The sequence below is a fragment of the Lissotriton vulgaris genome, chromosome 9 (genome assembly GCF_964263255.1).
Source record: "Lissotriton vulgaris chromosome 9, aLisVul1.2, whole genome shotgun sequence".
NCBI lineage: Eukaryota > Metazoa > Chordata > Amphibia > Caudata > Salamandridae > Lissotriton > Lissotriton vulgaris.
Genome location: NC_141697.1, coordinates 1,236,511,433 through 1,236,538,755, shown reverse-complemented (window position 1 = coordinate 1,236,538,755; position 27,323 = coordinate 1,236,511,433). Strand labels below are relative to the sequence as shown.

The 27,323-nt window shown below is 50.7% G+C and overlaps 1 protein-coding gene across 1 annotated transcript in view; it reads left to right on the top strand.

Moving 5' to 3' along the window:
- PLXNB1 (plexin B1) overlaps positions 1-27,323 on the top strand; it is a 328,917-nt gene that overhangs the window by 262,421 nt on the left and 39,173 nt on the right. The window contains exons 19-21 of the mRNA XM_086939394.1: positions 11,279-11,455; positions 15,452-15,620; positions 23,143-23,385. Coding sequence (XP_086795520.1) covers positions 11,279-11,455; positions 15,452-15,620; positions 23,143-23,385 — 589 coding nt within the window. The remainder of the gene's footprint in view (positions 1-11,278; positions 11,456-15,451; positions 15,621-23,142; positions 23,386-27,323) is intronic.

Below are 27,323 nucleotides of genomic sequence, written 5' to 3'. Positions count from 1 at the left end.
CGGGCCATTTCTAGTTCATGTAGTCTTGTTCTTTCTCGTTCCTGGATCTCGTTTTGCGAGAGACCCGTTCTTCGCTCCTCGGGAGCCGCGGTGTCTTTTTCTACTGTTGCGATATTTTGGTCCGGGGGTCTGACGGCCCCGGTTTCTGCTCGGGACTCCAGGGCCTGTTTGAAATCATCTTTGGTACTTAGACCGGTGGTAGCGATACCTAGTTCGATGCAGAATTGTTTTAATTCACGATGGCTGTATTCTTCCACTTTCTCCATCTGAAATTTCTCGGTGGATCCGCTTTCTTTGGTAGTCATCGTGATTTCGTCGTGGGGTGAGCTACTCTCTGTACGATTATGCGGTGATTCGGATCGCGCCGCTGGCCACCAATGTTAGACGGACCGGGAGGGTCGGCCGAGTAAAAGGGGAGAGGTCTCCAGGGAGAGCCGTCTCCAGCGATCGTACAGACAAGTAACTTCCCCCCCACAGACGGACACCACACAAGGATACGGTTAAACGATACTTTATCAGCAATTCTTTGAGTACGGTCAAATGGTACAAGGAGGTCTGGACTCAGGGGTCCCCTCGGTTCGGGTCTCTGGTGGGGAAAAGGGGTAGCGGGACAGTCTTGTTACCAAATGGGTAGATGGATAGCTCTCAATCCTCGAGCTCGGCGTTCTAGATGACCGGGCCGCGGCGGAGCCAGCAGGTCCCGAGATGGTTGAAGGTAGCGACGGTCCGCGGCGGAGCCAGCAGGTCCCGATGAAGATGGAGGTACAAACGGTCCGCGGCCACGCCAGCAGGTCCCGACGACGATGAAGAGTTACGGAGGTTACGGCAACGCCAGCAGGCAGGACGATAGTTCACAAGGAGGGACTACGGCAGCGCCAGTAGTCCGTCAAGGATGAGTTCTTCTCTGCGTCTCTCGACTCCAGGATACAACTGCCTTCCTGCTCTGGAGCTGCCTCAGTTATAGGGCTGTGGCCCTTTGATGTCCGGACCCTCGCACTTGGGGATCGGTGGGTCCAGGATGAGGGAGTCCAGACACCCAGCAGGGGGGTGGAGCCAGCGCCCGGGGAGGCTGGGGCGAGCGGTACCTGGTGGGGGAGAGCCATCGACACCTCTTTCTCCCATTGTCCTGCCAAGTAGTCCACTCACCTCCTGGGTGGATGTTGGTGCCGGGATGTCTGAGGCCTGGCCAGGCCCAGGGTTAGGGTCGGTCGGAGGCCACGCGGCCTCGTGGTGCAGTGTCCAAGATGGCGCCCAGGTCGGGCGCGCGGCCCAGTAGTGGATCGGGCCCAAGGGGTCGAGATGTTCAGAGGCAGGGGTCCCGGAGGGGACGGAAAACGTGAAGTGATGGTGGGTAACACTTGAGGGACCGGGCTCGGGCCTGGTCGGGCAGAGGGGGAGTGGGTCCTTCATGTGGCCTGTCCAACAGGTTGTGTGGAGGAGGGGGGTTACAGCTGAGAGTTCTGGGGTTCTGTGGAGGTGGGGGGTTACAGCTGAGAGTTCTGGGGTTGTGTGGAGGTGGGGGTTACAGCTGGGAGTTCTGGGGTTGTGGTAATGTGGAGGTAGCTGGTTACAGCTGAGAGTTCTGGGGTTGCGTGGAGGTGGGGGGTTACAGCTGAGAGTTCTGGTGTTGTGTGGAGGAGGGGGGTTACAGCTGAGAGTTCTGGGGTTGTGTGGAGGTGGGGGTTACCGCTAAGAGTTCTGGTGTTGTGTGGAGTTGGGGGGGTTACAGCTGAGAGTTCTGGGGCTGTGTGAGGTGGGGGGGGGGGTTCAGCTGAGAGTTCTGGGGTTGTGGTAATGTGGAGGTAGCTGGTTACAGCTGAGAGTTCTGGGGTTGTGTGGAGGTGGGGGGTTACAGCTGAGAGTTCTGGGGTTCTGTGGAGATGGGGGTTACAGCTGAGAGTTCTGGGGTTGTGTGGAGGTGGGGGTTACAGCTGGGAGTTCTGGGGTTGTGGTAATGTGGAGGTTGCTGGTTACAGCTGGGAGTTCTGGGGTTGTGTGGAGGTGGGGGGTTACAGCTGAGAGTTTTGGGGTTGTGTGGAGGTGGGGGGGTTACAGATGAGAGTTCTGGGGTTGTGTGGAGGTAGCTGGTTACAGCTGAGAGTTTTGGGGTTGTGCGGAGGTGGGGGGGTTACAGATGAGAGTTCTGGGGTTGTGTGGAGGTGGGGGGGTTACAGCTGAGAGTTCTGGTGTTGTGTGGAGGAGGGGGGTTACAGCCGAGAGTTCTGGGGTTGTGTGGAGGTGGGGGGTTACAGCTGAGAGTTCTGGGGTTGTGTGGAGGTGGGGGGGGGGTTACAGCTGAGAGTTCTGGGGTTGTGTGGAGGTGGGGGGTTACAGATGAGAGTTTTGGGGTTGTGTGGAGGTGGGGGGGGGGTTACAGATGAGAGTTCTGGGGTTGTGTGGAGGTGGGGGGTTACAGCTGAGAGTTCTGGGGCTGTGTGAGGTGGGGGGGTTCAGCTGAGAGTTCTGGGGTTGTGGTAATGTGGAGGTAGCTAGTTACAGCTGAGAGTTCTGGGGTTGTGTGGAGGTGAGGGGTTACAGCTGAGCGTTCTGGGGTTCTGTGGAGGTGGGGTTACAGCTGAGAGTTCTGGGGTTGTGTGGAGGTGGGGGGGGGGTTACAGCTGAGATTTCTGGGGTTGTGTGGAGGTGGGGGGTTACAGCTGAGAGTTCTGGGGTTGTGTGGAGGTGGGGGGGGGGGTTACAGCTGAGAGTTCTGGGGTTCTGTGGAGGTGGGGGGTTACAGATGAGAGTTCTGGGGTTGTGTGGAGGTAGCTGGTTACAGCTGAGAGTTTTGGGGTTGTGTGGAGGTGGGGGGTTACAGATGAGAGTTTTGGGGTTGTGTGGAGGTGGGGGGGTTACAGCTGAGAGTTATGGGGTTGTGTGGAGGTGGGGGGTTACAGATGAGAGTTTTGGGGTTGTGTGGAGGTGGGGGGGTACAGCTGAGAGTTCTGGTGTTGTGTGGAGGTGGGAGGGTTACAGCTGAGAGTTCTGGTGTTGTGTGGAGGTGGGGGTTACAGCTGAGAGTTCTGGGGTTGTGTGGAGTTGGGGGTTACAGCTGAGAGTTCTGGGGCTGTGTGAGGTGTGGGGGGGTTCAGCTGAGAGTTCTGGGGCTGTGTGAGGTGGGGCTACAGCTGAGAGTTCTGGTGTTGTGTGGAGGTGGGGGTTACAGCTGAGAGTTATGGGGTTGTGTGGAGGTGGGGGTTACAGCTAAGAGTTCTGGTGTTGTGTGGAGTTGGGGGGTTACAGCTGAGAGTTTTGGGGTTGTGTGGAGGTGGGGGTTACAGCTGGGAGTTCTGGGGTTGTGGTAATGTGGAGGTAGCTGGTTACAGCTGAGAGTTCTGGGGTTGTGTGGAGGTGGGGGGGGGTTACAGCTGAGAGTTTTGGGGTTGTGTGGAGGTGGGTGGGTTACAGATGAGAGTTCTGGGGTTGTGTGGAGGTAGCTGGTTACAGCTGAGAGTTTTGGGGTTGTGTGGAGGTGGGGGGGTACAGATGAGAGTTCTGGGGTTGTGTGGAGGTGGGGGGGTTACAGCTGAGAGTTCTGGTGTTGTGTGGAGGAGGGGGTTCCAGCTGAGAGTTCTGGGGTTGTGTGGAGGTGGGGGTTACAGCTGAGAGTTCTGGGGTTGTATGGAGGTGGGGGTTACAGCTGGGAGTTCTGGGGTTGTGGTAATGTGGAGGTAGCTGGTTACAGCTGAGAGTTTTGGGGTTGTGCGGAGGTGGGGGGGTTACAGATGAGAGTTCTGGGGTTGTGTGGAGGTGGGGGGGTTACAGCTGAGAGTTCTGGTGTTGTGTGGAGGAGGGGGGTTACAGCCGAGAGTTCTGGGGTTGTGTGGAGGTGGGGGTTACAGCTGAGAGTTCTGGGGTTGTGTGGAGGTGGGGGGGGGGTTACAGCTGAGAGTTCTGGGGTTGTGTGGAGGTGGGGGGTTACAGATGAGAGTTGTGGGGTTGTGTGGAGGTGGGGGGGGTTACAGATGAGAGTTCTGGGGTTGTGTGGAGGTGGGGGGTTACAGCTGAGAGTTCTGGGGCTGTGTGAGGTGGGGGGGTTCAGCTGAGAGTTCTGGGGTTGTGGTAATGTGGAGGTAGCTAGTTACAGCTGAGAGTTCTGGGGTTGTGTGGAGGTGAGGGGTTACAGCTGAGCGTTCTGGGGTTCTGTGGAGGTGGGGGTTACAGCTGAGAGTTCTGGGGTTGTGTGGAGGTGGGGGGGGTTACAGCTGAGATTTCTGGGGTTGTGTGGAGGTGGGGGGTTACAGCTGAGAGTTCTGGGGTTGTGTGGAGGTGGGGGGGGGGTTACAGCTGAGAGTTCTGGGGTTCTGTGGAGGTGGGGGGTTACAGATGAGAGTTCTGGGGTTGTGTGGAGGTAGCTGGTTACAGCTGAGAGTTTTGGGGTTGTGTGGAGGTGGGGGGTTACAGATGAGAGTTTTGGGGTTGTGTGGAGGTGGGGGGGTTACAGCTGAGAGTTATGGGGTTGTGTGGAGGTGGGGGGTTACAGATGAGAGTTTTGGGGTTGTGTGGAGGTGGGGGGGGGTACAGCTGAGAGTTCTGGTGTTGTGTGGAGGTGGGAGGGTTACAGCTGAGAGTTCTGGTGTTGTGTGGAGGTGGGGGTTACAGCTGAGAGTTCTGGGGTTGTGTGGAGTTGGGGGTTACAGCTGAGAGTTCTGGGGCTGTGTGAGGTGTGGGCGGGGGGGTTCAGCTGAGAGTTCTGGGGCTGTGTGAGGTGGGGCTACAGCTGAGAGTTCTGGTGTTGTGTGGAGGTGGGGGTTACAGCTGAGAGTTCTGGGGTTGTGTGGAGGTGGGGGTTACAGCTAAGAGTTCTGGTGTTGTGTGGAGTTGGGGGGTTACAGCTGAGAGTTTTGGGGTTGTGTGGAGGTGGGGGTTACAGCTGGGAGTTCTGGGGTTGTGGTAATGTGGAGGTAGCTGGTTACAGCTGAGAGTTCTGGGGTTGTGTGGAGGTGGGGGGTTACAGCTGAGAGTTTTGGGGTTGTGTGGAGGTGGGTGGGTTACAGATGAGAGTTCTGGGGTTGTGTGGAGGTAGCTGGTTACAGCTGAGAGTTTTGGGGTTGTGTGGAGGTGGGGGGGGTACAGATGAGAGTTCTGGGGTTGTGTGGCGGTGGGGGGGTTACAGCTGAGAGTTCTGGTGTTGTGTGGAGGAGGGGGTTCCAGCTGAGAGTTCTGGGGTTGTGTGGAGGTGGGGGTTACAGCTGAGAGTTCTGGGGTTGTGTGGAGGTGGGGGTTACAGCTGGGAGTTCTGGGGTTGTGGTAATGTGGAGGTAGCTGGTTACAGCTGAGAGTTCTGGGGCTGTGTGGAGGTGGGGGGGTTACAGCTGAGAGTTTTGGGGTTGTGTGGAGGTGGGGGGGTTACAGAGGAGAGTTCTAGGGTTGTGTGGAGGTAGCTGGTTACAGCTGAGAGTTGTGGGGTTGTGTGGAGGTGGGGGGTTACAGCTGAGAGTTCTGGTGTTGTGTGGAGGAGGGGGTTACAGCTGAGAGTTCTGGGGTTGTGTGGAGGTGGGGGGGTTACAGATTAGAGTTTTGGGGTTGTGTGGTGGTGGGGGGGTTACAGATGAGAGTTCCTGGGTTGTGTGGAGGTGGGTGGGTTACAGCTGAGAGTTCTGGTGTTGTGTGGAGGAGGGGGGTTACAGCTGAGAGTTCTGGGGTTGTGTGGAGGTGGGGGTTACAGCTGAGAGTTCTGGGGCTGTGTGGAGGTGGGGGTTACAGCTAAGAGTTCTGGTGTTGTGTGGAGGTGGGGGGGTTACAGCTGAGAGTTCTGGGGCTGTGTTAGGTGGGGGGGGGGTTCAGCTGAGAGTTCTGGGGTTGTGGTAATGTGGAGGTAGCTGGTTACAGCTGAGAGTTCTGGGGTTGTGTGGAGGTGGGGGGTTACAGCTGAGAGTTCTGGGGTTCTGTGGAGGTGGGGGGTTACAGCTGAGAGTTCTGGGGTTGTGTGGAGGTGGGGGTACAGCTGAGAATTCTGGGGTTGTGTGGAGGTGGGGGGTTACAGCTGAGAGTTCTGGGGTTGTGTGGAGGTGGGGGGTTACAGCTGAAAGTTCTGGGGTTGTGTGGAGGTGGGGGGTTACAGCTGAGAGTTCTGGGGTTGTGTGGAGGTGGGGGGTTACAGATGAGAGTTCTGGGGTTGTGTGGAGGTGGGGGTTACAGCTGAGAGTTCTGGGGTTGTGTGAAAGTGGGGGGGTTACAGATGAGAATTGTGGGGTTGTGTGGAGGTGGGGGGTTACAGCTGAGAGTTCTGGGGTTGTGTGGAAGTGGGGGGGTTACAGATGAGAATTTTGGGGTTGAGTGGAGGTGGGGGTTACAGCTGAGAGTTCTGGTGTTGTCTGGAGGTGGGGGGGTTACAGCTGAGAGTTCTGGGGTTGTATGGAGGTGGGGGGGTTACAGCTGAGAGTTCTGGGGTTGTGTGGAGGTGGGTGGGGGTTACAGCTGAGAGTTCTGGGGTTGTGTGGAGGTGAGGGTTACAGCTGAGAGTTCTGGGGTTGTGTGGAGGTGGGTGGGGGTTACAGCTGAGAGTTCTGGGGTTGTGTGGAGGTGGGGGTTAAAGCTGAGAGTTCTGGGGTTGTGTGGAGGTGGGGGGGTTACAACTGAGAATTCTGGTGTTGTATGGAGGTGGGGGGTTACAGCTGAGAGTTCTGGGGTTGTGTGGAGGTGGGGGTTAAAGCTGAGAGTTCTGGGGTTGTGTGGAGGTGGGGGGCGTTACAGTTGATAGTTCTGGGGTTGTGTGGAGGCGGGGGTTACAGCTGAGAGTTCTGGTGTTGTATGGAGGTGGGGGGTTACAGCTGAGAGTTCTGGGGTTGTATAGACGGGTGTGGGGGGTGCTTACATTCGAGCTGGGAGTTCCATGGTGAATGAGCAGAGGACCATGGCGCCCCCTGCAGCCGCGGGGACATATCGTCATATTTTATTGTCACAGATGTCCGCCATACAAGTCAATACTGTGAGCGGTAAAAGGGCAGATATTGCATTAAAAGAAGGAATTGCGGCTCCCGGGGCCCTCTGGCGCTGGGGCCATTAATATCCGGCCATGAATGGACCCAGGGCAGATCCGGCCTTGGAGTCCCCTTGAAGCCCTCGCCCGCCGGCCTGCAGCGCCATCTGCCCCATTGTATCCTGTGGACAGTACCCAGGGCGCCCCCTCGGCTGGGGGCGCCGAGGCGAGCACAGCGGGCCCTTTGTGTCCGGGGGGGCTGCTATGCCTGCTGATGGGCGCAGAGTGGGGGCCCTGCCAGCTTCCCACGGCTGGTCACTCCCTCAGCTGCCCGGGCCTCGGTCCCCCGATCTCCCTCAGGTTCAGTCTATTTCCAGAGCTTCTGACTTCATCCTGTGCTTGAAATATGAAATCTCTATTTTTAAACTGACCCCTCCGCTGCCCCCCCCCCTCCACATACCGCGCGCTCCCGGGCTCCATCCGACGCCCCCGGAGGGGAGGCGGGGGGGGGCTCTGCTTCCCAACTGAGGGTTTTTCCACTCATACCAGGGATTATTCCTGTGAACCTGGACTCGTGTTAAAAACGCGCTTTATACAAATGATCCTTCTTCCTTCACAGAGCGGCTGAATGATTTAGGCGGAGACTTCCGGTTACCGGTGCAGGTGTGCGGGGAACAGGCCCATCAGTGACAATCAGGACACTGAGAAGGGGTGGAGGGGTTGGGGGGGGCACCCCCCTCACAGGAGAACGAAGCTGCTCCCTCACAGGAGAGAGAAGCCGCTCCCTCACAGGAGAGCGAAGCCGCTCTCTCACAGCAGAGCGAAGCTGCTCCCTCACAGGACAGCGAAGCTGCTCCCTCACAGGACAGCGCAGGTGCTCCCTCACAGGACAGCGAAGCTGCTCCCTCACAGGACAGCGAAGCTGCTCCCTCACAGGAGAGCGAAGCTGCTCCCTCACAGGAGAGCGAAGCCGCTCCCTCACAGGAGAGCGAAGCCGCTCCCTCACAGGAGAGCGAAGCCGCTCCCTCACAGGAGAGCGAAGCCGCTCCCTCACAGGAGAGCAAAGCTGCTCCCTCACAGGACAGTGAAGCTGCTCCCTCACAGGAGAGCGAAGCTGCTCCCTCACAGGACAGCAAAGCTGCTCCCTCACAGGACAGCAAAGCTGCTCCCTCACAGGACAGCGAAGCTGCTCCCTCACAGGACAGCGAAGCTGCTCCCTCACAGGAGAACGAAGCTGCTCCCTCACAGGAGAGAGAAGCCGCTCCCTCACAGGAGAGCGAAGCCGCTCTCTCACAGGAGAGCGAAGCTGCTCCCTCACAGGAGAGCGAAGCTGCTCCATCACAGGACAGCAAAGCTGCTCCCTCACAGGAGAGCGAAGCTGCTCCATCACAGGACAGCAAAGCTGCTCCCTCACAGGAGAGAGAAGCCGCTCCCTCACAGGAGAGCGAAGCCGCTCTCTCACAGCAGAGCGAAGCTGCTCCCTCACAGGACAGCGAAGCTGCTCCCTCACAGGACAGCGCAGGTGCTCCCTCACAGGACAGCGAAGCTGCTCCCTCACAGGACAGCGAAGCTGCTCCCTCACAGGAGAGCGAAGCTGCTCCCTCACAGGAGAGCGAAGCCGCTCCCTCACAGGAGAGCGAAGCCGCTCCCTCACAGGAGAGCGAAGCCGCTCCCTCACAGGAGAGCGAAGCCGCTCCCTCACAGGAGAGCAAAGCTGCTCCCTCACAGGACAGTGAAGCTGCTCCCTCACAGGAGAGCGAAGCTGCTCCCTCACAGGACAGCAAAGCTGCTCCCTCACAGGACAGCAAAGCTGCTCCCTCACAGGACAGCGAAGCTGCTCCCTCACAGGACAGCGAAGCTGCTCCCTCACAGGAGAACGAAGCTGCTCCCTCACAGGAGAGAGAAGCCGCTCCCTCACAGGAGAGCGAAGCCGCTCTCTCACAGGAGAGCGAAGCTGCTCCCTCACAGGAGAGCGAAGCTGCTCCATCACAGGACAGCAAAGCTGCTCCCTCACAGGAGAGCGAAGCTGCTCCGTCACAGGAGAGCGAAGCCGCTCCCTCACAGGACAGCGAAGCCGCTCCCTCACAGGAGAGCAAAGCTGCTCCCTCACAGGACAACGAAGCTGCTCCCTCACAGGACAGCAAAGCTGCTCCCTCACAGGACAGCGAAGCTGCTCCCTCACAGGAGAGCGAAGCTGCTCCCTCACAGTACAGCGAAGCTGCTCCCTCACAGGACAGCGAAGCTGCTCCATCACAGGACAGCAAAGCTGCTCCCTCACAGGACAGCGAAGCCGCTCCCTCACAGGAGAGCGAAGCCGCTCCCTCACAGGAGAGCGAAGATGCTCCCTCACATGACAGCAAAGCTGCTCCCTCACAGGACAGCGAAGCTGCTCCCTCACAGGACAGCGAAGCTGCTCCCTCACAGGAGAGCGAAGCCGCTCCCTCACAGGAGAGCGAAGCCGTTCCCTCACAGGAGAGCGAAGCCACTCCCTCACAGGAGAGCGAAGCCGCTCCCTCACAGGACAGCAAAGCCGCTCCCTCACAGGACAGCGAAGCTGCTCCCTCACAGGACAGCTGCTCCCTCACAGGAGAGCGAAGCTGCTCCCTCACAGGAGAGCGAAGCCACTCCCTCACAGGAGAGCGAAGCTGCTCCCTCACAGGAGAGCGAAGCTGCTCCCTAACAGGAGAGCGAAGCTGTTCCCTCACAGGAGAGAGAAGGTGCTCCCTGAGAGCGAAGCGCTTCCCTCACAGGAGAGGAAAGCCGCTCCCTCACAGGAGAACGAAGCTGCTCCCTCACAGGACAGCGAAGCGCTTCCCTCACAGGACAGCGAAGCGCTTCCCTCACAGGAGAGCGAAGGTGCTCCCTCACAGGAGAGCGAAGCGCTTCCCTCACAGGAGAGGAAAGCCGCTCCCTCACAGGACAGAAAAGCTGTTCCCTCACAGGAGAGAGAAGGTGCTCCCTCACAGGAGAGCGAAGGTGCTCCCTCACAGGAGAGCGAAGCGCTTCCCTCACAGGAGAGGAAAGCCGCTCCCTCACAGGACAGAAAAGCTCTTCCCTCACAGGAGAGCGAAGGTGCTCCCTCACAGGAGAGCGAAGCGCTTCCCTCACAGGACAGCGAAGCGCTTCCCTCACAGGACAGCGTAGGTGCTCCCTCACAGGAGAGCGGAGCCGCTCCCTCACAGGAGAGCGAAGCTGTTCCCTCACAGGAGAGCGAAGGTGCTCCCTCACAGGAGAGCGAAGCGCTTCCCTCACAGGAGAGGAAAGCCGCTCCCTCACAGGACAGAAAAGCTGTTCCCTCACAGGAGAGCGAAGGTGCTCCCTCACAGGAGAGCGAAGGTGCTCCCTCACAGGAGAGCGAAGCGCTTCCCTCACCGGAGAGTGTTCTGAAACTGCTGCAGAACATGAAGTTTGTGTTGAAAGTGGTGAACGAAAAAGTCCTGAACACCAAAGCATTGCACAGTCTCTGCTTTTGATTAAAGTCCAGTATTTTGTTGCATCTTCGAGAAAGGGTGGCACGACAAAAGCTGCATGCTCAACATGTTGTGACGAGGCCCTTAAGAGATGGTGGTTTATGGAGTTAGTGACTGGCGCTGCACCTGTATTTTATTACAGCCTCAGGCATCGGAACAGCTACAGCGCAGCCATAAATCAGCATTTAAAGGGTCACCCTGGCAGCATAGTCAATGCATCATAGAATAAACATGTGTCTCGGTTTCAGGCAGCACTCCATGTGTCACGTGCAGCCAAACCTAACAGAGCTCTCATGTAGCCATCTTAAAAATGCCATGGCCCTGACGGACAGCCGTCAAAGTCAACCACAAATAGAACTTGAAACCCAGTGGCTGAAGAGGGCTGACTCAAAGCCCGCCCTCTCTCTGTGTGTACAGTGTTCACCTGTTCACACTTCTTTCTGATCTATTGAGGTGAAGTTTGCGCACCACAGCCGGATGAAGCTGTAGGACCTAAAATGTATAAAGATCACCTTTACAAAAATAAATGACCCCCTCATTCAGTTCTGTGAAATTCTGTAACATTTACAATCATTTCATTATCCGAATGCCTTTTTGTATGAATTATATCTCACTGGGAAGGGGGCTCAAACCTGATCGGATGAAACGTAATAAATAAAAGATAAGTATAAGCCTGTTCTTAATGTCACCTGATCCCTTGATAGAGTGTGGAGGAGGGAATACATGGAATGAATGATGTTTTTGCTGTAAACGAGTGCATCTCTCAAAAGTGCATCCTGGAATGTGTCACCGAGGCTGCGCAGTGACTCTCATGACATCTAAATGCTTTTCAGTATTCTGGGATCTTTGTGCGTCTGAGAAATAACTCTTTTTCTATCTCTCTAAGCTTTTCGGAGGTGCAAGAGGACCAGCTGGAGTGTCGCACGGGTCCCAGTAACGCATCAGCAGAGCGCCCAGTGACCATCAAATATGGCGACCAGGAACGTAGATCAGAAGTTCTCTCCTTCAGATACACCCCAGATCCCAACATCACATCTGCTGCACCTGCAAAGAGCTTCCTCAGGTACAGAGGGAAGGGGGTCTCACTGTCCCGTCAGAGAGATGTGTAGGCATTCCTGACAGAGCCACACCACCAGGGGGGCTGAGGAGGTCTCACTGCCCCTCGCACAGATACGTAGAAATTCACAACATGATGTACCCCACCAGGTGAATCACTGCCCCCTCACACTGATAAGTAGACATACACAACAGATGCACACCCCCAGAGAGATCTCACTGTCCCCTCAGAGAGATGTGTAGGCATTCCCGACAGAGGCACACCAGGGGGGTCTCACTGTCCCCTCACACCAATAGGTACACATCATATGTCCTCCTCGTCCCAGTCCTTACAATGTGAGGCACGACAAGCTTATTCAAAACGCTAGTGTTTTCTTTATTTCCATTATATAAGCCCCTCCCACCCACCGCCATGCCTGTTATCAACATGTCCAGCAGCAAACACAGCGGGAGGGAGGGAAGGAGGGAACAGGACTGGGATGAGGAGGACCTTAATTGGGGTAATGAAGATTACCTGTAAGTAACAAAACATTACCCCCTCATATGTCCTCTTCGTCCCAGTCCTTACAATGTGAGGACCTCACAAGCAGAAAAACATGAAAAAAATGCAGGACACCAGGGATCCATGCAAAAGTATAAAACATTTAATCAAACAAATGATTAAGACATAGCAGCGTTCAAGATACCAACAGCAAAATTGTCCACAGATGCATGCAAAACATCAAGGTGATAATGCCGGACAAACGCTTGATGGGACTGCCAGGTAGCCACCCTACAAATCTGCTGAATAGAAACCCCACAGCCTCAGCCCAGGAAGCGGACATAGAACGCGGTGTATGCCCCTGAACCCGAGCCAGAGGAGGCAGACCCCCAGACGTATAGGATTGGCAAACCGCCAAACGCACCAACCAACTGATGATGGAACCTTCTTCCCCTTGGCCACACCCCCAGAAGAGACAAACCCGGCAGGAGAGAGACGAAACCCCAGGGTATGTTGGAGGTAAACTTGAAGGGATTTTCAAACATCCAAGGCAGAAGTACGGGAACCTTTTTCTTTGGTTGAGTTGGACTTTGGGGCAAGGGAGGATCGGTACTCAGGTTTCAGCCCACTTACTACCAGCTCAAGCGTATATGCAGCTGCTGGGAAGGATGCCTCTTGCATCATGAGTGTTCCCATGCCAGGCTTTACATGTGGCCCCTTCAGGAATGCTTAGCAGGTCAGTGGAAACAGTCACAGGGTCTCTTAACCGATCTAGTGTTTATTAAGCGGCCGTACTCATCGCACTCTGCAGTGGTGAAACATACAAAATGTATCAAAAGGACAGCCGTTCATAGACCCGGTTCTACAGACAATGCGAACAGTGGACGTGTTGCTCACTGGTTGGGCGGCTCATCTCCAAAATCATACAATTCAATGCTTGTGGAGTCAAAAGCAAAGAGCTCTCCACATAAATCATCTAGAGCTGCTACCAGTGTTTCTAGCACCCAAAGCCTTTCAAGTTCATCTTGCAGCCAAAGCTGTCCTAGTTCGCACCGACACATGACCGCTATGTATTATATGCAAAAATAGGGGGGCGGGGACAACCACCCTCTCCAACTGTCACACCTAGCTCAAGACATTTGGAAGTGGGCCATTCACCAGAAAATGTATCTCCTAGCAGAACAGCTCTCCGGAGTAAACAATTAGAGTGACAACCTTCTCAGCAGACTGAGACAACAAATCCACGAGTGGGAACTTCTCCCTCAAGTGCCCAAGATTCGCCTCCCGGTATCCACACCCGCTCTCCAAAGGCAACGCACTATGGATGAACTGCTCAGGGTTATTTGTCTACGCTTTTCCGCCTCTCTCACTCATTACATCAGTGGTTTGGAAACTCAGGCAAACATCTCTCACACTAATCCTAGTAGCTCCCACATGGGCCCGTCAACCTCGGTTCACGGCCCTGCTGGAGCTGTCAGTAGTTCTGTCTTAAAAGCTACATCTCACATCCAATCTCCTCACACAAAGCCTTGGAGAAATCAGACATCCAGATCCCAAAGATCTAAACCTGGAGATCTGGCTCCTGAAGTCACAGAGTTTGGTTAGCTGACTCTTCCACCTGACTGTATGAACATCATCAGAGAGGCCAGAAGGCCTAGTACAAGAGCCTGTTACGCAGCTAAATGAAAGCGCTTTGTTATCTATTGTAATAATAACAATATCAATCCTCTTGATGCTTCCGTACAAAATATCATGTGTTATTTGTTACCCTTATAGCGGTCAGAATTAGCGTACACTTCTATACGCGTACCTCTCGCTGCTATAGCTGCATATTTACAAACAAGACAACACTTATCCCTCTTTAGAGGACCAGTTATCAAAGCTTTTATGGAAGGACTAAAAGAGTTATACCACCGGACTTCCATCTGCCCAGCGTGGAATCTTAAAAGAGTCCTCACATGATTAATGGGTCCACCTTGAACCAATACATAACTGTGAACTGCAATATCTCTCGTGGAAAATCGCTTTCCTGATTGTAATCACTTAATTGAGAAGAGTGGGTGAGCTGCAGGCACTAACCATAGAAGAACCTTTTTTCCAGCTTCACAAAGACAGAGTGGTTCTTCGTATCAACCCTAAATTTCTGCCTAAAGTAGTTTCTGCCTTTCATATCAACCAATCCGTTGAGTTACCCGTGTTCTTTCCTCAACCGGATTCAGTGGCAGAATGAGCTCTACACACCTTACTATGGCTTTCTTAGGAAACATTCCCATAGTTGACATTTGTAAGGCTGCAACATGGTCTCCGCCACACACATTCACCAAGCACTATTGCTCAGACGTGTTAGCAAAACAACAGCTAATGTGGGCCAAACAGTACTTAGAACACTCTTTCAGACCTTCCAAGAGTCAGCAGAGGTGAAACTTGTGCACAGAGAAAGAGGTTCATGGGCACGAGGAAGAGTAACACTGAGTCAGAAGGGGTGAAACCTGTGCACTGCGCAGGAAGTTCATGGGCACTGGGAAGAGTAACAGCGAGTCAGCAGGGGTGAAACCTGTGCACTGCGCAGGAAGTTCATGGGCATGTGGAACAGTAACACTGAGTCAGCAGGGGTGAAACCTGTGCACTGCGCAGGAAGTTCAAGGGCATGTGGAACAGTAACACTGAGTCAGTAGGGACCTGTGCACAGAGCAAGAAGTGTATGGGCAGATGAAGAGTAACACTGAGTCAGCAGGGGTGAAACTTGTGCACAGAGAAAGAGGTTCATGGGCCCGGGGAAGAGTAACACTGAGTCAGCAGGGATGAAACCTGTGCACAGAGAAAGAGGTTCATAGGCAGGGGGAAGAGTAACACTGATTCAGCAGAGGTGAAACCTGTGCACAGAGCAGGAAGTTCATGGGCAGAGTGAAGAGTAACACTGAGTCAGCAGGGGTGAAACCTGTGCACAGAGAAAGAGGTTCATAGGCACGGGGAAGAGTAACACTGAGTCAGAAGGGGTGAAACCTGTGCACACTGTTGGAAGTTTATGGGCAAGAGGAGGAGTAACTCCGAGTCAGCAGGGGTAAAACCCGTGCACTGCGAAGGTCGTTCATGGGTATGGGGAAGAGTTCCAGTGAGTCAGCAGAGGTGAAACCTGTGCACAGAGAAAGAGGTTCATGGGCAGAGGGAAGAGTAACACAGAGTCAGCAGAGGTGAAAGCTGTGCACTGCGCAGGAAGTTCATGGGCATGGGGAAGAGTAACGCTGAGTCAGCAGGGGTGAAACCTGTGCACACGCAGAAAGTTCATGGGCAGAGTGAAGAGTAACGCTGAGTCAGCAGGGGTGAAACCTGTGCACATGCAGGAAGTTCATGGTCAGAGTGAAGAGTAACACTGAGTCAGCAGGGGTGAAACATGTGCACAGAGCAGGAAGTTCATGGACAGAGTCAATGTTGCATTTCTGTCCATCCCTGATGCTCATCTCCTTTTTTTATGCATGTTTACGTCCTGTATTAAAAACTGATGTTGCTGTTTGTTCCTTCCAGTGGCGGGCGAGTGATCCTGGTTTACGGACAGAACCTCGACGTGGTTCAAGCCCCCAAGATCCGTGTTACTGTTTCACCTGCCGAACGTCGGCGGCGAGAGCTGAGGAGGATGCGGCGGATCATTCCAGACACGGAGTGCCCTGAAAATGCCCTGTGCAGTGTGCAGCAGGTATGTCACGAGCATCGTTAGGCAACCTCCAAAGGTGTGCATCAATCCTGGTGATACACAAGAGTCTCTGATACACCTCAAGCTCCTCTCCCTCTCCAGTTTACTTCTGGCTGGGGGACCGAGGAGTGGTCTTAGTGATATCAGTGGAACAGCCTTGTCTTTGGTTTCCTCCTAAATTGGATCAGATGTCTCATGTTCCACAACAGTGGGGGTCACTCCACTACTTGAAGGCAAGTACCAAGAGTGAATATTGTAACCTTCTCGTTCTGTAAAATTAGGAAAGATGAACTAACACATGGTCGACGTAACGCATAGAGCAGGAAGGATAGTACCACCTAAATATCTCCGCTAACATCCCTGAATCCTGGAAGAGGTCTATTCTTCACCCTATTTACAAGAGCGTGTGAAAACATGATCTGCAAAACTGTAGATTCATAGCTCACCCAGACGTAGCGGTAAAATCCTATGCCTCCCTCTCGTTAGAAGAAGAGCAGGAAACAGCGGAAGAACATAAATTGACTCCTTGGTTCCAGGCAAGGTTCCATCCTTAAGGTGAAACAATTGGTAACATAATAGCGCTGTTCATGCCGGGGAATTGACAGCTGCGCATCAACAACAGACGGCTACATGCGTGCCTCATCCACTTTATAAGGTTTTTGAACACACTGGCAGGAATCGACCCATGGCCTAGTGGCATGGACCGGCTCAGTGATTCTACGGAAGACCATGGCGGTCCAATGTAAGGATGTTTGGCGCAGCTCAGAATTGGGTCTACTAATAGCCTGTCACAATAATGTACAGCAACAGGGGTTTAAACTGTGGTGCATGTGTGTACCTCTCCTCTTTAACTCCTGTGTGGCAGGTGTAGGTCTCACCCTTGCATCTCAGGCAGTCTGTCTCCCATAGCTAGGGGGATTCCAGTACTCCTTATGCAATGGTCTGATGTCTCAGCAGTGCTGTTTGATTACACACTCTGGACATCCCAAGGAAAGAGAAGTGTTGGGTAATCATGTAAAATCTAATGCACTGGTCTTTGGCCAGGAAGGAAAGCAGCTAGATTTTTGGATGGTACAAGATAATAAAATCGAATACAAAAATTGAAACAAAATAATAAATAAATAAAATAATAAATAATAAGTAAAATAATAAATGAAATAATAAATACAAATAAAATAATCGAATAAAATAATCAAATAAATAAAATGAAATAAAATCGAATACGCTACTTGAGTGTCTACCATGGAGATTAGGACAATCAGCTATCGCACTAGGCACTCCCTAACCCACCCGAAACTTGAATATCGAAAAATCTAACAGGCCCCTATATAAAACAGTTATTCTAGGTCACACAAGCAAAATGTCATCCCACTTTGAACTGCAGCCTAGAGGCATTCACCAGGGTTGTCCACTGTGTGTCGGCTCAGAACATTACCTGGCCTTCTGCGCTCACCAGTCCAAGATATGCCCTGAGTTCCTGCTACAAAAACAATCAGTTGCTTTAGATGACGATTTACTGCATTATTGGTCGCGGGCCAGAGAGTCCGAACGTGACCCGTTTGCAAGAAAGTTACAGACTGAGCAGGATAACTAATCGATACTTTCAAATAACCAAGGTCCTCTCCTTATAACTGATGTGAGACACCCAGGACATTAAAGCTCTGGGAAACTAGACTGCCGGTTCAAGACTTTAAAAGGTATATATCTAATCAAGGTGGAGAAAAATCCTATGAGGAGGCTTCGAGAACCTTCGATTGCAAACCACACTGCAGACTACTGGAAGGTTCAAGTAACAAGCCCCATTTTCAAGCCTATTTGGAAAGGGCTATTGCTTGGCAGACTAATATTAAGTGCTTACAATAGCATTTTAATCCTTTCATCCTGAAAGAATTTCAACAGAAGTAGAGATCAACAAATGCAGCAACTCAATAAACCTATGTAATTATTATAATAAGGGTCTTGACATGTATTCTGTTGTTGCATCGCCCAGCAGCAGAAAGCAATCGCTTTTTAAAACCTGTCTCGACTGGGAATTCGCACTGACTTTTCATGTGCGGTTTTGCAAATTAACTTGATTGAAAATTATCCATAACAAAAACTGACTTAGCCCTCCTTGAATTTAAAGGTGACATTGTGCTAAAACATTTATGCTTTAATAGGTTATTCATAAAGTAAGTATTGGCATTTTTAAATATGAAGCAGTTAAGACGAAATTGTTAAAAGGAAAAACATCTTTCAATCTGTAACTGGAAAAACATGTCAGAACTTTTTTCTTGTTTCTCTCTGTGAGGGCAGGCTTAGCGTGTCAGACTATTGAATGCTTTTAAATAGCTTCCAATAAAATATACTGGATTTCCTTTGCGCTGATAGAGCCAAGTTCCTGTCACTGAATCTAAAAACGGTCCTTAGTATTGTAGTAAATCCTGAATTATAAACGATGTCATGATTTTCTGTTGAACACTATAGTGGAAAAGTATTGTATTTTAACTAATGCATTGGAAATGTTGCTGTAACATGTCTCATCTGACCTTATTGTACCAAATAAAATGAATCTGGTGGAGATAACTGACCACGAGGCTGCACCCGGTGCATTGTGGGGATGGTGGGCAGTAAATGTTTCCCAGATTTCCTTTTGAGGTCTCGGCTACACAGCGCATGCGCTGTCTCAAAGAGACGTGTTCAATCTGTGCGCTCGCAGGTTGGCCATCTCTACCATTGTAAACCTCAGCGTCGCTCTAATTTTCTTTGATGCCATTCGCCGTGGCATCCGGGCATCATGCCCTCTGCTTGTGATTGGCCCTCCCATTCGGCATGGACCAAGTACATGTCTCCTCACACTGCTCCAGGTTTGCAGAGCAATTTCTTTCTTTGTTTTCAAGCACTCCATAGGAGAACTTGTGTTTTCAGGCCATCACCCTTGTGCACATACATGTTCCACAAGAATGCTTGCGCATGTACATAAACACGAACAGCACTTTTTTTTTTCTTTTACCACAATCTGCTGGTATTGGAGCGCTTGTTCTGTTCTCCATGTTGCCATAGCGCTAACACCAGCCTATGGTACTCAAGCGCTGTCAGTACTCTCCAGGTACATTACACAATGACACATTCATTGTCGTACGCAGGCAGAAACGTAAGTAATTTGCCCAGAATCACAAATTGTTCATCCGATCCCGAGAACCGAACCTGGGTCAACCCTGAACAAGCACTGGGCAAGCCAATAGGTCTCGACAATACCCGAGCTATTTGCCTTGTCAATATGAATGTCTCTTAGCCGTGTTGTCCAGCAGCACATCTGCTGCTCGGCATGACTAAAATTCAGCGAAAATAGCACTATGATGCCGCCAATGCCGGCCACGTTATAGAGTTTTTTTGTGTTAGGAGGAGCAGGACAATAAACTCAACTTGGGGGTGAAGAGTCTCTGCGTCGGATCAGCATCCTGTGATTCTGGGCTTTCAGTAACTTTCAGCTATGCTGAACAGCAGACAACATGGCTAAAAGACATTCACATTCACAAGCCCAAGCTGCTCGGGCATTGCCGAGGCCTATTGGCATTGCCAATGCTTGTTAATCTGTGCCCTTCCTGTAATCTTGTCTGCTGCATGCGGCCTCCACCACCCCATTCAGCAGGGAGCTGTTATCTCCAGCTGTAGTTTCCATAAATCCTCATGCTTGTACCTACTGCCATCTGCTGGAGAATTGTGGAACATTCGGTTGTGGGTAAATTTACTGGCAAAATCCTGTGTTCTTCACCGCCAACGCAAAAAAAATAACAAGCATTTGCAATGCAATAGGTCTCGCATTTGCAAGAGTTAATCTATTAGCATTGAAAATGACAATTCCTTTTATTTATGTGTTTTCAAAAGCAACACACATATATAAGGCATTGTTATTTATAATGCCAATAGCTCAAACTCTTGCAAATGCAATACCACTTTAACGATGACCGTCTCCCACTCTTTAGACACTGCTTGCGGTATTCCGGTTACAGTGAGCAAATTCTAAAGAAAGGGGCATGGCCGGCATTAAGGTGAAATCACGGTATGGGGCGCTTTCACCGAAAAAGAAAAAATAAATAAATAATGCTTCTATAGCCTGGCTGCTAATGTGAAACCGGACTATGCTGTAAATAAAATAAATAAATAAATACAGCTGCTATAGTTAAAGTGGACCGCGCTGTAAATTAAATAAATACATTACTATTAAAAATATAATATTGGGCGGTGTGCTGTTGTGTACAAAAGCATGTAATTGGTGGAATAGTGGTAGATCATTAAAGACAACAGTGCTCACTGATTACATAAAGCAAACCGTGTAGCAACACAAGTAACAAGCATTGGCATAGCCAATAGGTCTCGCCTTTGGGAGGGGTTATTAGTTTTGCAGAATATAAGGCCTTCATAAGTAATCTGTAGAAAATTGTCTGATAAATAGGATACAAGCACCGAATTGTAGCAGTTAATTTTGTTAGGGTATTGTAGTTCAAGTTCGAGGTGGAAGAGGCAGCGGGTGGCGTGTAGGATTTGTGGCTGTGGGGAGAGCACGACTGCCAGGACACCTAGAGTCAGAAATGAGAGAAACGTGAAATTGCCATTGGGATAATGGCCCTGAGGATTGATCGCTTGAGGACATCGATCAGGTGATGAAAATGGGCCTGTCTTCCAGACGACCATCTTTCTGACGTCGGCAACTTGAGGCTAATTCGATGGGATAATTGTAACGCTTGTGATTTACCGTTCAAACAAATGGCGAAATGTGGTACGAAGCGCTACATAACAATATTATTAGTGAAAGACCGACCAAAACACGCATACAGGTACCAAAATGAGGACTGCGCTTTGAGAAGAATGACAGTCATGAGACAGGGCTGATCACTTCAGACGATATTAATATTATTATTAAATTCAGATACTGAAAGTTTGTTTCTTTTTTAAAGTCCTCTGACTCACATGACCTCACTTTTAATGTTTTGTTTAATCTGTCCCTTGGGCTCTGGTGAAAACACTCTGCTTCTTTAATGAAAGTAGACAACACCCCTGTGATACCTCTCCACGTACCTTTGGACGACGGCTGTGTTTTTGCCCCCTTTTTGTAGTTTTATATAGCATGAGCGCGACCCGAATGTATTTGAGCGCTTTATATGAGCACCAGTTACATTACCCAAGGACACATTCATTTTTGGTAGACACAGGAGAGATTGAGTGATTTGTCCAGAATCACAGGATGTTGAGCCAACGCCGAGACTTGAACCTGCCTTCCACTGCTGCTGTTGAAGCGGAACTGGCTCATACTGGTGCAAGAATCCTTTTACTTTACTTTAGTAAGAACCACACCTCTATGATTGATAAGAAGTGTTCTAATGCTCAGTGCCAATGTGCGCACCGGTAGACCCCGGCTCAAATTAAGCCCCCAGCAGGGGACTGCGTTACGCCCCATTTACACATAAATGGCAGTTGATCTCTGGAATGGAGGAGGCTGGTGGGAGGGAGGGCTAGGGGCGGGATGCTCTTCGTCACAGATCTCTGCTCTTCACAAGCCATTATCTTTAAAATGCCCATAAACAGCTTTCTTAATAGGTGTTATAGGGTGGTGTGCCTTGATGCACCAAGCAATTCAAATTGTAGAGCTGCTATGCTTTATGGCATATTATTAAGCTGCCCGCTTTTTTTTTAAAGAAGAAATTGGATCGGTTTCATTAAAATAGTGTAGGAATGCTTCAGAAGACTTCACGAACGACTACTTATGCTATGTCAAAATGGTGTATAGTGTCCTCTGATCTCATTTAGTACGACAAACAAGACCTTGCTACTTGCTGCTTTCTCCCATCTAAATCGGGCCCCGCAGTTCTCCTCCTGTGAAATCCGCTTCTCTCCTTTGCTCTGGTTTAGAACAGTTGGAGAAGGGGAGTAGCTATGCAAGCTCTAAAGACAAACAGTCGACAAGAACGTGCACATTGCTGTGTTTTGTGAAGCTAGGATCGGTATGCTATTATGTGCACACAGCTAGCAGGACGACTCTCGCATTGGTTTTAAGCCCCAAGCAGTCCCACTGTGTTTGTGAAGCTAAATAAAGATCCCTGCGGCCCGAAATTAAATGTCAAGATCGGATCCATGATCAAGGCTCCAATAGAGCCAGACTGAAAGCTTATAGTTTTAAGAGAACCTGGTAATCTGTCGTCCACCTCGATTTGCACAGAGCCTGGAGACCTAAGTTTGCTTTTAAAATTATACCCCAGGCATCGACCTTTACTTTAAACGTGTTAGATAGAGAGACGCCGTTTGAATCAGCCACACCAGTTTTAAACTGCTTGCGCTACAAGTATCTTTCCTGGCCTGCTTGACAAGAAGAAAGCATTGAGTACTAAATCCCAGGAAAAATAAACAGGTGGACACCATGAAAAAAAAACAAGCGTGGCCGCGAAAGGGAAAGTGACCGCACTGTGTTAATTAGTAACATGATCCAGGAATGCTGCTGGCACCCTGCACATCGCTGCTCGCTCCAGAGACCCAAACGTAGAAAAGGCGGGACTTGCACCCGTCTTTGGCCATTTGCGTGCTTTCATTATTAAAAGCCACACGCAAAGGCCAATGGAATGTGTGGGAGGAGTCCGAACCACACGGAGAAGTCTCTGGGAAGTTTGGAGTGCTCACAAGAAGCCTCCCAAAGGGCAGCGCATGCGTGCTGTGCTATGCTTGACCTAAAAAGTGCAGTCCTCATGGGAGGTTACAAATACAGAAAAGGCGGTACTAAGGAGGGACTACTAACCCCATGTTTGAGGCATATGAGCTGCAGATTACACACTGTTGCATAGATCGCCATCTAATGTTGGGCCCGGATATTTGCACTTGTTTTTGTCCTGAAAAGTTCTTCGGAAGTCACGAGATCGGTGACTCCTCCTTTGGATCACATTGCGCATGGGCATCGGCTCCATCCTCAGATAGTTTTTTTCCGCCATCCCAGAGAGTTGATCTGTTCTTTTCATTACTTTCCCTTCTGAAGTGCTCAGCAGCTGACAGGAAGCTCTTCAGGGGACCAGGCAGGACATGAGGTCAAACCTGTGATGCCAACCTCGGTGCAACCTGTACATGCGTGTGTGTGGGTGAGTGTGCATGATGTGTGCATGGAAGCTGTCTGTCCATGTGTGAATCTAGGAGAGGGAAATGTCACTTCTGGTATCTCTTGCATTCAGATGAATCTACACCCATCCCTGCAATCCCCCGGCATCCATAAGCGCTTGATTGATAAGGTTCTTTTGTGTCTCCCGATTTTAATCAGGATTCTTTTTAATTTTGCATGGGTTGTTTCTCCTTATTCCATTTCCATTTTTAAGCGGACTTAGTCGTGCATTATTTGTTAACATTGAAATACATTTGGTTTCAGGTTTCTGCTCGGCTCCTCCCTCAGGGAGCTCCGCTCAGTCCTGTATGGGAATGAGAGGTTCTCTCGAGGCTGACATGTTGTTGGGTAGATGGCCCAGCTCCGCTCTACCTGTGATAACATGTCTTCTACTCTTTCTGTCCACAGTTTGAAGAGTCGTGCGCCATCAACTCGTCCCACCTCCTCTTGTGCAAGACTCCGTCCATCCCCCTGCTGCTGGGCAACGCCCGCATCACGGTGGAGTTTATACTGGACAACCTCCTCTTCAGCTTCCACAGCTTGAACCCAGCCCCCTTCTCCTACGAGACCAACCCGGTGCTGAAGCCGTTGAACGCAGAGGACCCCGCCAAGCCCTACCGGCACAAGCCGGGCAGCGTCATCTCTGTGGAGGTAAGCCTCGGAGCGCTTGTCAATCCAGCAGTCATTCAACGTTCATTCACCTGTGCGCTCTATAACTTATTGCCGCCTTCTTAGTGCTTTAATTCTAAAGTATTTGAAGTAAAATACAATTACACAGCGTGTGCACAAAAATAAGCAAGGGATAGAAGATGTCAGCATGTCTTAGTGCAGTGTTACTCTAAGTACGGCCCTGGGCCGCTGGCGGCCCCTTGACCTTCACATGCGGCCCCCCTGGTGAACAGTTTAGTTGCTGAGCACTAATATTCAGAAAACAGTTTGATAAACGGGCAAGCATTTATTAACCTGAAAATAAATGGTTTTTAGACCTCCTTACACAATTCATGACCCACCCAGACTCTCTACCACCACCCTGCTGGCATCAGTGCAGCCCTCAGTCATACCACAGACCGTAAATTATGGCCCCTGGGCAAATATTTGTGACCACTCATGTCTTTTGTGTGATGAGAATGTCGTAGGGGGTCATTTTCTGGCATAGATTGAGGATGCTCCCAGCCTGCCACTCTCACGTGCACCAGTTCTATTTAGAGTTGAGGGAAGTGCAGTGTGTCCCAGGGCTCAGCCTCAGCTGACGCCGCTAAATGAAACCTCTGACGTCACAGCACATCGCCGATGTCCCCTGCCATGTACAGCCATGTGTCATGCCAGGCAAGACGCACAATGGCCCCCATGCACAGTGAGAGCACTGCACGCCCGAGTCATTGCTTTTTTGTTTTCTGGGGGGGACAAACACTTTTTGCATGTTGCATCAAACATGGCCCCCACTTTCTTAAACATCATTGCCTTCAGTGAAGCCACCACTGTGGCAGCTCCACTGAGGGGCAGAGGGGGCACAGAAATCTTTGCCTTTCTACAGGTGGACAGGAATGCAGCCCTGGCGACGCCAGTGGCTGAGAATAATGCACGCATTCCGCCCATCACCAGGTTTCTGATAGTCTAAATGAGGCCATAATTCTGTTCAGAAACAGAAATGAAGATAAACAAACAAAAATACAAGTGGTGGTTTCGCCATTCCTCTGACGTCAGAGAAAAGGAGTACACAGTTTATTGAAAGATGCAGAAAGGGGATTTGCATAGAGGGACACAGAGAAACCAAGCAAAGGTACCTGAAGGGTGATCTTTTCAGGGAAAGGAAGGCAAGTAAGGGATGTGAAGAGAGTGAATACATTTGAAACAGATGTAGAAAAGCCAATCTAAAGAACTACGGCCTGTAAGGAAAGCAGACCTTCTCCCAGCCAATCAGCATGCGTAGAATTCTGGCAATAACCACTTTATTTACCTGCAGTCTGGGTCCTCAAACAGTGCAGTGATGCAGGCAGACACGTGACGGGGCTTATAGTACATTTTGAATCTGTAGTAAAGAGTAAGCGATGAATGAAGGACCTGAGGAAAAATAAGCCGAAGCCTTTAGGTCAGAGTATTAGAAAAGAGCGGACTTGTGCACAACGCAAATATGCGAAAAAGTAAGAAATGACAGTTTGCAGTACACGCCAAGCAAGAGAAAAGGAAGACAAATGCAGATTTTCCAGTGTGAAAGTTACTGGAGAGATTTGCTAGAAAAAGATGAAGAACAATTCACCAAAAATCCTTGTTTCTGAGCAGAATAAATACTACAGAAATAGTGTAAAGAGTGATAAACACAAGTGGAGGGACAGGCATTGTATAAGATGCAAGAAAAAAACAACAATTTGAAGGGATTCTTGGGGTAATTGGTTACCCTTCCAAGATTGAACCGCAGGCAGACAGGAAAATAGAAGAATGATAATAAAAACAGGACGGCAATGAGAACATCGATAGGTCCTTTAAGAAACTGCACCTGGCTCCAAATGCAGACATATTAGTGCACAGGAGAGTTGTATGGGCTTTGTGCAAGGACTTTGGGATCACTGGTGAAAATCTGTCACCTTCCCTGTGCAGCCTGTCTTGCCACAGAGCTCCCCTTGTCTCATCAGCTATTCCAGGACGCATTCGCTCTATTGCTAAGTCTGTCCGCGCTTCCTGTCAGATTCCATTCAAGTGACCATAGTCTAAGCATGGGCGAATTTTGCGAATCTCGCGTTTGCGAATTTTGCGGATTTGCGAACTCGCAATCCGCAAAATCCGCGAATTCTCGCGAATTTGCGGATTTTTTTTTTTGTGTGTTTGCGCGGGTTTCTGCCAGTTCGCGAGGGTTTTGTACAATGTCGCAAATTGCGAACTTACCTGTCGGGTCGCAAGTTTCGCGAACTTGTTGTTTCTACGTGTCCAGCCTGTTTGGGACAGTCTTCTTCATCACTGCCACTCTCTGTCACCACTGCCACTCTCTGACTACTCATGCCACCCTCTGGCCCACCCATGCCACCCTCTGTTTCATCACAGCACCCTCTGGTTGTCCAGTCAGTGTACATTATTGTGGCAACGCAAGCACACCTTCCCTGCCTCAAGTGACCTGAATTAATTTGGGGCTGATTAATGTGTCACAGAATATTTTTTTAGCTGGCACCTGCTTCCTTAGTGCTTCCTGATTAGTGAACTTTTGCACTTGCTAAGTGCTTTCATTGTTGCAAAATTAGTTACAACACCTGCCCTGCCCCAACTGACAATAATGAATTAGGGGCTGATTAATGGATTTGAACTGCCAGCCTGGCTCCTGCTTGTCTCCCTTAGCTGTAATTCAGGACCTTTGTGGCATATGTGTAACTATTCTGAGGTTCAGAGCAGGGTCACATAATAGTTGCAACTGGCAACTGAACTCTGGAGGGGCCCCTCAGCTAGCACTACAGGAAATGGCTACTAATGATGAGCCTGAACTTTTGAACCTGGTAAGTAGTTACTTTCAGTTTGCTAAAATCGTATTTCTGCAATTTTGCACTTATTCGCGGGGCGCGAACTCACGCGAACTCACGCGAACAGTGCGAGCAAAATCCGCTGCTCGCGGATTTGCGGATTTTGCGGGAGATTCGCGAATCTCGCGGATTGCGAATTTCCCGAAAATCCGCAAAATCCGCGAGCGAAACGGATTTTCCGCCCATGCTTACCATAGTCCAGACTGTGGTACGGGGCCACAACCACGATGGTTGGGGTCCTTTGCTTCTAGCGCCCTGGGGTCCGTCTTACTGTGACTCTAAAGTGGCGCAAGTACAATCCGCTCCTCACTTTACTCTCAGGGTAGTGAGAGCGTGCAGTCTGAAACTTCTCGGGGGAGCTACAGTGAGGGGTAAGACCTCAGAACTCATTAACTAAGACACAATAAATCAATGTCCAGCCCAAGCATGTCTGAATAAAAAGAGAAGTACTTTAATGTCCCACCAAAATGAAATAGTACACACATTAAAGGCAAATTCAGCTAGAAGGTTCTACAACCTCATCTAGAGGACTTACCAAGAGTCACACCATCCCTAATGTCCACTCCCTGCACCTTTGGGCCTTTGCAGAGATACAAAGTCAAAGGCAGCAATCAGACACAGGCCCAAGGTCACTAGTGACTGTCATGTTTGACAATGCAGAGTTTATGTTTACGAGTTCTAAATACAATGTCTCAGTATTTTGTTCCTGGTCCTTGTATTTACTGCTTGCAGGGGCACAGTTTTGTTTAGTCTGGAGTGTGCACTTGTCAGGTTTGCATCGCCTTGTGTCGGCAGAGTGGACAGCAGGCTGGAGTCTCACTCAGGCCGCTGGAATGAACAGCACGGCAGGGCAGCACTTGTTTTCGGGAGTGAATGCCTGTGGGATGAGGGCATGTTCCCTGCAGCAAGGATGGTTTTCACAGGATATGCTTCACATCAGGCAGCAGCAATGCAAGTTCTTCCAATTACTCTTCTATTATTCTGAAGAGGTACCAGGCAGTATGCTGCTTTTTTTCTGGCCTGTAGTTTCTTCTGCAGTTTGCTACACAAACTGCATTGGGAGACCAAATTACTCCTCGTTATATG